Source organism: Nerophis lumbriciformis, linkage group LG02, assembly GCF_033978685.3.
Source record: "Nerophis lumbriciformis linkage group LG02, RoL_Nlum_v2.1, whole genome shotgun sequence".
NCBI lineage: Eukaryota > Metazoa > Chordata > Actinopteri > Syngnathiformes > Syngnathidae > Nerophis > Nerophis lumbriciformis.
Genome location: NC_084549.2, coordinates 52048425 through 52060580, shown reverse-complemented (window position 1 = coordinate 52060580; position 12156 = coordinate 52048425). Strand labels below are relative to the sequence as shown.

The window sequence follows — 12156 nt, the reverse complement described above, 5'->3', positions numbered from 1 at the left end:
TGTCCGGGGGCTTCTATGCCCCCTGGTAGGGTCTCCCAAGGCAAACTGGTCCTAGGTGAGGGATCAGACAAAGAGCAGCTCGAAGATCTCTATGAATAACACTGACAAGGAACCCAGATTTCCCTCGCCCGGACGCGCGTCACCGGGGCCCCCCTCTGGAGCCAGGCCCGGAGGTGGGGCACGATGGCGAGCGCCTGGTGGCCGGGCCTGTCCCCATGGGGCCCGGCCGGGCACAGCCCGAAGAGGCAACGTGGGTCCTCCCTCCAATGGGCTCACCACCCATAGCAGGGGTCATAGAGGTCGGGTGCGATGTGAGCTGGGCGGAAGCCGAAGGCAGGGCACTTGGCGGTCCGATCCTCGGCTACAGAAGCTAGCTCTTGGGACGTGGAACGTCACCTCGCTGGGGGGGGAGGAGCCTGAGCTAGTGCGCGAGGTGGAGAAGTTCCGGCTAGATATAGTCCGACTCACTTCGACGCACAGCAAGGGCTCTGGAACCAGTTCTCTCGAGAGGGGCTGGACTCTCTTCCACTCTGGCGTTGCCGGCAGTGAGAGGCGACGGGCTGGGGTGGCAATTCTTGTTTCCCCCCCGGCTCAGAGCCTGTACGTTGGAGTTCAACCCGGTGGACGAGAGGGTAGCTTCCCTCCGCCTTCGGGTGGGGGAACGGGTCCTGACTGTGGTTTGCGCTTACGCGCCAAACCGCAGCTCAGAGCACCCACCCTTTTTGGATTCACTCGAGGGAGTACTTGAGAGTGCTCCCCCGGGTGATTCCCTCGTTCTACTGGGGGACTTCAATGCTCATGTTGGCAGCGACAGTGAAACCTGGAGAGGCGTGATTGGGAAGAATGGCTGCCCGGATCTGAACCCGAGCGGTGTTTTGTTATTGGACTTTTGTGCCCGTCACAGATTGTCCATAACGAACACCATGTTCAAACATAAGGGTGTCCATATGTGCACTTGGCACCAGGACACCCTAGGCCGCAGTTCCATGATCGACTTTGTAGTTGTGTCATCGGATTTGCGGCCTCATGTTTTGGACACTCGGGTGAAGAGAGGGGCGGAGCTTTCTACCGATCACCACCTGGTGGTGAGTTGGCTGCGGTGGTGGGGGAGGATGCCGGACAGACCTGGCAGGCCCAAACGCATTGTGAGGGTTTGCTGGGAACGTCTGTCAGAGTCTCCTGTCAGAGAGAGTTTCAATTCCCACCTCCGGAAGAACTTTGAACATGTCACGAGGGAGGTGCTGGACATTGAGTCCGAATGGACCATGTTCCGCGCCTCTATTGTCGAGGCGGCTGATTGGAGCTGTGGCCGCAAGGTAGTTGGTGCTTGTCGTGGCGGTAATCCTAGAACCCGTTGGTGGACACCGGCGGTGAGGGATGCCGTCAAGCTGAAGAAGGAGTCCTATCGGGTTCTTTTGGCTCATAGGACTCCTGAAGCAGTGAACAAGTACCGACAGGCCAAGCGGTGTGCGGCTTCAGCGGTCGCAGAGGCAAAAACTCGGACATGGGAGGAGTTCGGTGAGGCCATGGAAAACGACTTCCGGACGGCTTCGAAGCAATTCTGGACCACCATCCGCCGCCTCAGGAAGGGGAAGCAGTGCACTATCAACACCGTGTATGGCGAGGATGGTGTTCTGCTGACCTCGACTGCGGATGTTGTGGATCGGTGGAGGGAATACTTCGAAGACCTCCTCAATCCCACCAACATGTCTTCCTATGAGGAAGCAGTGCCTGGGGAGTCTGTGGTGGGCTCTCCTATTTCTGGGGCTGAGGTTGCTGAGGTAGTTAAAAAGCTCCTCGGTGGCAAGGCCCCGGGGGTGGATGAGATCCACCCGGAGTTCCTTTAGGCTCTGGATGCTGTGGGGCTGTCTTGGTTGACAAGACTCTGCAGCATCGCGTGGACATCGGGGGCGGTACCACTGGATTGGCAGACCGGGGTGGTGGTTCCTCTCTTTAAGAAGGGGAACCGGAGGGTGTGTTCTAACTATCGTGGGATCACACTCCTCAGCCTTCCCGGTAAGGTCTATTCAGGTGTACTGGAGAGGAGGCTACGCCGGATAGTCGAACCTCGGATTCAGGAGGAACAGTGTGGTTTTCGTCCTGGTCGTGGAACTGTGGACCAGCTCTATACTCTCGGCAGGGTCCTTGAGGGTGCATGGGAGTTTGCCCAACCAGTCTACATGTGTTTTGTGGACTTGGAGAAGGCATTCGACCGTGTCCCTCGGGGAGTCCTGTGGGGAGTGCTCAGGGAGTATGGGGTATCGAACTGTCTGATTGTGGCAGTCCGCTCCCTGTATGCTCAGTGCCAGAGCTTGGTCCGCATTGCCGGTAGTAAGTCGGACACGTTTCCAGTGAGGGTTGGACTCCGCCAAGGCTGCCCTTTGTCACCGATTCTGTTCATAACTTTTATGGACAGAATTTCTAGGCGCAGTCAAGGCGTTGAGGGGATCTGGTTTGGTGGCTGCAGGATTAGGTCTCTGCTTTTTGCAGATGATGTGGTCCTGATGGCTTCATCTGGCCAGGATCTTCAGCTCTCGCTGGATCGGTTCGCAGCCGAGTGTGAAGCGACTGGGATGAGAATCAGCACCTCCAAGTCCGAGTCCATGGTTCTCGCCCGGAAAATGGTGGAGTGCCATCTCCGGGTTGGGGAGGAGATCTTGCCCCAAGTGGAGGAGTTCAAGTACCTCGGAGTCTTGTTCACGAGTGAGGGAAGAGTGGATCGTGAGATCGACAGGCGGATCGGTGCGGCGTCTTCAGTAATGCGGACGCTGCATCGATCCGTTGTGGTGAAGAAGGAGCTGAGCCGGAAGGCAAAGCTCTCAATTTACCGGTCGATCTACGTTCCCATCCTCACCTATGGTCATGAGCTTTGGGTTATGACCGAAAGGACAAGATCACGGGTACAAGCCGCTGAAATGAGTTTCCTCCGCCGGGTGGCGGGGCTCTCCCTTAGAGATAGGGTGAGAAGCTCTGCCATCCGGGAGGAGCTCAAAGTAAAGCCGCTGCTCCTCCACATCGAGAGGAGCCAGATGAGGTGGTTCGGGCATCTGGTCAGGATGCCACCCGAACGCCTCCCTAGGGAGGTGTTTAGGGCACGTCCGACCGGTAGGAGGCCGCGGGGAAGACCCAGGACACGTTGGGAAGACTATGTCTCCCGGCTGGCCTGGGAACGCCTCGGGGTCCCACAGGAAGAGCTGGACGAAGTGGCTGGGGAGAGGGAAGTCTGGACATCCCTGCTTAGGCTGCTGCCCCCGCGACCCGACCTCGGATAAGCGGAAGAAGATGGATGGATGGATGGAATTAAAGGTGTTTAATGATAATACAAGTATGTTTAATACATATAGTTAATAGTGTTAACAAGTTAAAGGTGTTTAAAGATAATACAAGCATGTTTAACACATATTGTTAATAAATTAAAGGTGTTTAATGATAATACAAGTATGTTTAATACATATAGTTAATATTGTTAACAAGTTAAAGGTGTTTAATGATAATACAAGCATGTTTAACACATATAGTTAATATTGTCAACAAGTTAAAGGTGTTTAAAGATAATACAAGCATGTTTAACACATATAGTTAATATTGTTAACAAGTTAAAGGTGTTTAAAAATAATACAAGCATGTTTAACACATATAGTTAATATTGTTAATAAATTAAAGGTGTTTAATGATAATACAAGTATGTTTAACACATATAGTTAATATTGTTAACAAGTTAAAGGTGTTTAATGACAATACAAGCATGTTTAACACATATAGTTAATATTGTTAACAAGTTAAAGGTGTTTAAAGATAATACAAGCATGTTTAACACATATAGTTAATATTGTTAACAAGTTAAAGGTGTTTAAAAATAATACAAGCATGTTTAACACATATAGATTCCTTTCTTTCATGAAGACAAGAATATAAGTTGGTGTATTACCTGATTGTGATGACTTGCATTGATAGGAATCAGACAGTGGTGCTGATAACGTCCGCATTTTCGAATGGAGATGAAAAAAAGTCCTCCTTTCTGTCCAATACCACATGAAAGTTGTTGGTTTTTGGCATCTTATTTGTCCAGCTTCTGTACTCCTTTGTATACACTTTACAAGAAATACATTGTCGGCAAACTCCGTCGCTTGCTAGCTTGTGCACGCCAGCTTTCTGAGACTCTTATTTTGTTAGCGCAACTGTGCAGTCGGTCTTTGGAGTTTTGACGACAGGTACGGCGCCAGAGTCTGTTGAAATAAAGTGTTTCTCGCCTTCCTGTCGGTAATTTTAATGAGCTAAATATGTACATAAAGTGTTGTACTTATATTCCAACTCCGCGTTCTTCTTGGTCATCGCCGCTGTTCATTGCATTTTCCAGGTGTGCGCCTGATGTTAGGCGAGTGACTAATGTAAATGTGACATGAGCCTGAAATGTGAAGTTCTCATGGCGAGAACTGGCTACAGGGCATGTTTAGACGATAGTTAAAGGATTAGTCCAGTTTGGGAGGGTGTGCTTTTTGTAATTATATGTTGTGGCTTTTAGTCAAACACAGAGACTGGAACAAGTCAGAGTAGACAATTACAGGATTTGGTTGAGTGGGACGCAATAAGGACAACTGAGTAACACCTGTCCTGGTGATGACGTGTCTCTGTGGGATGTGATTAAGTTCTTGCAGCTGTTCTTTGAAAATTACCTGGTTCGTTTTTAGCAGACTTGTTATTTTCAAATTAAGGGGGTTACATTTTTATTTATTTCAATTAATTACAGATATAAGAAGATAGATACTTTGGATCCGACAACAAGCTCTCAGACTAGATCTGTTCCAGCTCATCTGGCTGTTGTCGCTTTGTGGAGACATAACTTTTCATCAATAACATTTCATTGTGCAAGTGATACTATGATATAAGGGTGACAAGAAAAAGGAAGTTGAAATATTAAAAAAACGATTTGAATTTCACAAAGAATTATTGCAGTTTTAAATTTTATCAGGAAAAATGTTGGAAAGTAGTCTCTTGATTTTACCGATTCAACCTTTTCACTTCCAAAAGGATACCGATAAAGGAGCCTTGACTATTTGCAGCAAGAATGATAGCGCATAGTTTTATTATTTTGCTGTGCGGATTGTTTGTAAAGGTTGGATGAAGTGGAATTAGTCAGGTATAGGTACGGTATGAAAAACACAAACCTATTTATTGTTATCTTTTTCTTTGAAATTGTAATTTATTTATTTTTTACTGCCTTTTTTACTTAATGGCCAGGACACTACAGATGAAAACGAGCCTTCTTGATAATTCTGGCTTTTTTAACCATGTTTAGTCATGTGTTTTATGAAATTGCATTGTCCCCTTTGAAATAAACTAATCTTAATTAAACGTCTGTGATGGATTTAGGCTGTCTTTAAGTTAAAATCACTGCTTTGGCTCCCTGTGTGCGCCAGAATGGATTTTAAGATTATTTTACTGCTTTTTAAATGCCTTATTGGTTTTGGGCCTTCTTATGTTTCCAAGCTTCTTTTATCATATGAGTCTTCGCGGTCCCTGAGGTCTTCCGGCACTGGCCTGCTCACTATTCCAAAAGTCCGGACTCATTCCAATATTACGGCCACCATTTGTGGATTGTGACTCTTTGAGCCTGGGGTTATGTATTGAGGGCGGCAGGCACTGTTTTATGTTTTTTAATGTGAAGTACTTTGTGCTACTTTTTATGTGTATGAAAAGTGTTGTAGAAATATAGTTTGATTGATTGCTTGATTGACCTATTGGCAGACAATATTTAATTAAGTTAAACTCATGACACAGTAAGTTGAATGATGCGGACACATTTGTTATTGGATTCTTTCTAATACACTTCTGCCATGGAGACTTTGTATGTGTAAGTTATATGCAACTATAATTATTTGATACTTGTTTATATTGACAAATGTGCTGTTTTAGACTGCAAAATTGTTTAATTTTTCTCTCTTGGCTCTTGGCAAAGACGGTCGCATTCCCTCCCCTCTCCGTGTCTGCTCTGCTTGCTTCTTTGTTTTGTCTTGTCTTAACTTTCTTGCCGCCTCTTTTTGCACTGCACTTAAAAATCTAAACAATGGAATTGATCAACTGGCCTCTGAAAAAATCTGACAAGAGTTCGGGTTCAGGGGAACCTGCCTGTCCTGACGGAATGGTTGTTGCTAGGCACACATGACGGACTCTTAGGAGAAGCGTAGTGCCGCGTGTCTGGCGACCCTTTCTGTCGAGGACGCTGACAATATCTATCCTTTCAGAATCATGATAACAGGACATCTGCTGATTGGAGTAAGAGTTGCTCTGTATCGGCAAATTGGAAGATGTTGGTAGCCATTTAAGGTACCCCAAAGCTGCCACAAATGTTTAGAGGATGTGGGCAGAACTGTGGTCATTAACTTTTGGGATTTTGGAAAACATCAGACCATCTGCCCTACAGGATGAATTTGAGGACCAGAAATAGACAATTAGGGTGAAAAAGTTTTAACATTTGTTCTCGCTCTCAAACACACCCATTCTAATCTGGATTGTTTTCCCTGGCTGCGACTTGGCAAAGTTGTTTGCCTCAAAACTCCCCTCGAGGACAGTGCAGCGAAGACAAAATAAACTCCTTCCTATTCTCCAAGGTCTGACTTAACACACAAACCATGGACCATGGCTACATATGCACACATACCACCACCCCCACCCCATGCCTTTGCCATTGCTTCACCGCACGTGGTATGAAGGACATCGGTGCAGTGCCCCTAGTGGCTGGCAGCATCGGGCCGAATGCCTGCCCCCTCCCCTCCTGTTGCAAGTCTTGTGGTTTCTGTGTAAAATGTTTTTGTGTGCTTATCGACTATCAAGTTTTTTTCTCGGCCTCAGTCTGTGCCTCTTACACCAACAGGAGCCCAGTCTGAGATCGACTTTTTTTTGTCATCCTTCCCCAGCGTCTACCTTTTTCCCACCTTTTACGGAGCGTTGTTAAGTGGTGACCTATCACCGTTCCTGTTCTGTCTCCTGTACAATGTTTGTTTGTCTAATCTTAAATGGGTTTGTGGTGAAAATTAAAATTCCTTTTACTTAAGGAATGACAAGAGCATACCATACCATCAATTAAGGACACTTATTATGTATGGTTAGCTCGTGTGTTATTGTATGCTTAGCTGTTGTGTAGCTGCTAGCTCCTAGTATCCTCTAGCCTACCATGTTTACCTTATTTAAATGACTTGACTAAAATAGAAAAAAGACCATCCTTGTGTGTTTATTGGAGGACACTTAGATGTTAACTGGCTGTCCAGCTTTGAACTAGTAAACTATATGTATCGAAGATTATATCGAACATTTTACATACAAACCCATATGATTTGATACTTGTATTTTTGCTGATATCAGACCGATTTTCGATATCAATATTGTATCGACACACACCTACTATAATACTTTGGTGTTTTATACAATATCACTTGTACTACATCAATTGGATGATGCCCAATGGAATGCAACATTGTTATCTGTGACCACACTGTACTTGAATGTTTAGATGCTGGCATGTGTTGACGAGTATGAAAAAATGCTATTCATTAATTGGGAATTTTATGGTCTATAATACAATTTTACGGGAAAATTGGGACATTTTGGGATGGAATTGAAAATTAGAAGTACTTGATGTTTAGAATAAAATGATTGTTCTGATATAGAAGTGGTTTCAACAAATGTAAATATCAACCTTCCCGTTTTGGGTAAAGTGTGAACTTTGTGGATACGGAATTCTGTTAGTCTGAATTTTCTGAATGTTTTCAAGTTGGAATGATTTTAATCGGTTGTCTATTTGTGTTGGCCCTGCGATGAGGTGGCGACTTGTCCAGGGTGTATCCCGCCTACCGCCCGAATACAGCTGAGATAGGCTCTAGCACCGCCCGCGACCCCGAAAGGGATAAGCGGTAGAAGATGGATGAATGTTATAAATAAGAATAAATAACTTCTTGTGCAATTGAAACAATCTGGTAATTTTTTATTTAATTTCTTACAGGTAAAGATGGAGACACGGTACTGGACAGTGCAGTCGTGCTTACAAAAATGAAACTATTCAGCAACATTAGCGATAAACTTTTATTGGCAGACGACTCTTCCAACATCTCAACAGCTTCAGAGCATAAGATCTCACTTCACTCCAAAGAATCCTTGGTTGGTTCCCAGCTTGAAGACCAGTCAGGACAGCATCAAACTGAGTCCAGTACAAAGTACCTGTCAGAGATTTTGTCAGGCTCACAGTTGTCCAGGTTGCACAAGTTTCAGTCGGAGGACTCTGGAGTGGAGTTTTCGAGTGGCGCTAACTCTCCATCCACTCCGACAGGCTCCGAGCAGAACTTTGTTGTCCACAGTCGTGAGTCCTCCTGTGACTCATCAAATTTAACCCCAACCCCGCTGACCCACTCTGAAAAGAATGGACAGACATCTGCCATTCCACCGCCAGAGGTTACCAGTATAAAAGTGGACAACATGCTGACACCTTCTCATCAACTCAGCTCTTCTACCTTGAAAACAGGTGTGAACATTGCTGTGGATCAGTGCTGTGTGTCACAAATGAACCTGGAGGACATGGACAAGCTGAAGGAGGACACCGAGAACTTCAAGTCTGGAAAACAAACATTAACGGACACCAATAATAACAAGGCTGACAAGGAGTCTTTAAAGGGGAGTCTGGACAAGTACATGGATGAATGCTGCAGACTCAGCCAGGTAAGTTCCATGTGGTACAAAATAGTTACTGATTAGTTGGAATGATTGCAATCCATTTAGCAAATGACAAAATCTATCCATCAGTTCATTTTCATATTGCTTTATTGACTTTAGGTACCGCTAAAGGTTAGATTGGGCAAATTCCAGTTCATCTCTGTTAACTGGAATTGGTTTGTGGAATGGTATCAAACAGCCATAACTCAACTTAATTCAAAAAATATTTTTGTATCCAGCTCAGTTCAGTTCATTTATTTATTTAATTCATAAAAAATCAAACAAAGGAGTACAATAAAAAATAAATAAATCAACCAAGCAATCAATCAATCATTAAAGTAAAATATGAATGAAAAGGAGCAGAAACAAGTTAAACTTATAACATTGCCCCTAATTTTCACAAATGCAACAATTGACTTTCAATGTTGGGGACTACAAAGCCATATTTTCATTTTACAACAATTAAAACAATAATGAAAATATATTATTCTATTTAGTCATATCTTTTCATCATCAAGTATTTTACATTTGTTTTGAATACAGAAAGATATTTACATTGTTTTATTCCACTGTCAAGTTTGTTCCATAAACTAACACCTCTGATTGAAATACTTATTTTCATTGTCAGTGTTCTAAATCTAAAGATCTCAGTTCCTTTCAGACTTTAATTACTTTGTCTTTTTACAAATCTGTTTTGAATGTTGTTTGGTAGAATTGTTGCAAGTGCTTTGTACGTGATTTTGTAGGATATTATATTATGGCAGTTAATTAAATGTTTATAAATTTAACTGTTTGAATATTGGGGTTGTGGGTTCCCTGTTGTCATTTCCAGTAATGATTCTTAAGGCTCTTTTCTGCAGAAGGAAGATTGGATTTAAATATTTTTACAGGCACTACACCACACTTCAATACAGTATGTTATATGGAACAATCAGTAAATTACACTAAATATATAATTTACTACTAAAAATACAATGTGGTTTGATTTAGAAATTCCTTCACTTTGTGTAAAATAGCAAAAGTTTGACACTTAAGCCTTTGTATCATTTATGTGATTTCCATGACAAATGTTCATCAATCATAGCACCTCAAAACTTGATATTTTGTGTTCTTTGAATCTCAACTTCTTGGACATATAATCCACACTTTTCCTACTACTGCAAAAAAATCCTAAATTTCGTTTTGCTAGTATTCAAGGATAATCTATTTACATTAAACCATCTTTTAATTTTCATGAATTCATTTTCAACCACCTCTAACACATCTGTAATATTTCATCCTGAATAAAATAAGGTTGTGTCGTCTGCAAATCAAATACACTTAAACAGTTTGGAACCATGCATAGTAATATCATTGACGTACATGAGAAACAGTATTGGTCCGAGGACTGATCCTTGTGGTACTCCACAACTAATGTTATGTAAGGCAGACTTCCAATTGTTAACTTCCACAAACTGTTTTCTGTCTTTTCAGGTAACTTTTGACCCACTCATGAGCCACTCCTCTTATTCCATATTTGTACAGTGTGTACAATAATAACTTATGATTGAGCGTATCAAACGCTTTTTGAAGATTTACCAAAATACTTACTAAGAGAACTGTGGCAGCAGTGATATTGGTCTGTAATTCGAGTCCTCGTGTTTGTTTCCACCTTTGTATTCAAAGTAGAATGAACACATCCATCCATCCATCCATTTTCTACCGCTTATTCCCTTTTGGGGTCGCGGGGGACGCTGGAGCCTATCTCAGCTACAATCGGGCGGAAGGCGGGGTACACCCTGGACAAGTCGCCACCTCATCGCAGGGCCAACACAGATAGACAGACAACATTCACACTCTCATTCGAACACAGTGTGAGAAAAATGTGTGCCATATGATTTATAAACAATGTTGATTTGTAAATGAAAACATTATGAATATATTTGGTTAGCCAGTGATAAGTAGACAAAAACAATAATGGCGGTCAATTATGTAAAAAGCATTTAATTTTGTCTCTCTCAAACCATAACGAAATGTAGCGTGTTGCTAGCGGCTGACGTTCCTCACAGTGTGAAGTCGCTTTAAGGTCAGTAATCCTTGCCTCTATAGTGGCAAAAAAACTGTTTTTTTACAAGTACCATATCACTGAAGAAGGAATACTAGTAAACATGCTACACTATACACTGTAAGAGGATACAGAAAGCCATGCTAACCGCAAAGCTTGAGCTCTTGAATGTAAACACAGGTGGGCAGGTCAATACAAATTTAAACTGTAACAATTCCAAATATATGGTCGATACTTCAGGGATTAGATCAGGGGTGCCCACACTTTTTCAGCAGGCGAGCTACTTTTTAAATGACCAAGTCGAGGTGATCTACCTCATATTTACATAAACACACACACACACACTCACATTTATATATATATATATATATATATATATATATATATATATAATTCCACACACATTTATATACATATATATATATATATATATATATATTTACACACACACACACACATTTATATATATTAATTTATATTTATCTATTTTGCCGTTTTTGTTCACATGTTAAAGGTGTTTTAATGAATATACATGCATGTTTAACATATAGATTCCTTTCTTTCATGAAGACAAGAATATAAGTTGGTGTATTACCTGATTCTGATGACTTGCATTGATAGGAATCAGACAGCAGTGCTGATAACGTCCACATTTTCAAATGGAGGAGAAAAGTTCCTCCTTTCTGTCTAATACTACATGAAAGTGGTTGGTTTTTGGCATCTTATTTGTCCATCTTCCATATTCGTTTTTATACACTTTACAAGAAATACATTGGCGGCAAACTCCGTAGCTTGCTAGCTTGTGTGCGCTGGCTTTCGGAGACTCTTATTTTGTTAGCGCAGGCGCGATGAAGCGGCACTTTTATTGTGAAGACAGGAACTGTGCGGTCAGTCTTTAGGCTTTTGACGGGAGGTACGGTTTAAATAAAAAAGTGTCTTTTTTCCTTCGCACTGAGCTGGCAGCAGCCAGCATCATTTCACAAGATCCTCGGGCGCCTTGAATTTCAATCAAGTGACGAAAGTGACGTCGTAGTGAAGATTTATGATCACTCATTTTTAGTTTTTTTTTTTTTTCATGCCTGGCTGGCGGTCGACTGACATATCCTCCGCAATCGACCGGTAGCTCGCGATCGACGTAATGGGCACCGCTGGATTAGATCAATATTTTTTTATCAGAAAATCTCTTGTCATTTTTGTTATTGTTTACAAACTCAGGAAAAAGGTCACAGGATACAGGAGGAATTTAATGGCAAAAACCAAATGATTTAAATAGGAGCCAATAGTAAGAATTTATATTGTTACATCGCCATCCTGTGTTTTTGACTAGTTATAATTGTGATGAAAAATGTCATCATTTATAGATCTTGAAAACTTATCAGTGTCAGTATATATGACCAATACTGCCTGTGTAA

The 12156-nt window shown here is 42.6% G+C and overlaps 1 protein-coding gene across 4 annotated transcripts in view; it reads left to right on the top strand.

Annotated features, from left to right (window-relative positions):
• LOC133608768 (uncharacterized) overlaps window positions 1-12156 on the top strand; it is a 115646-nt gene that overhangs the window by 27509 nt on the left and 75981 nt on the right. For all 4 annotated transcript variants that reach the window (XM_061964293.1, XM_061964302.1, XM_061964285.1 and 1 more), the window contains exon 2: window positions 7997-8706. In XM_061964293.1, the coding sequence (XP_061820277.1) occupies window positions 7997-8706 (710 nt within the window). The remainder of the gene's footprint in view (window positions 1-7996; window positions 8707-12156) is intronic.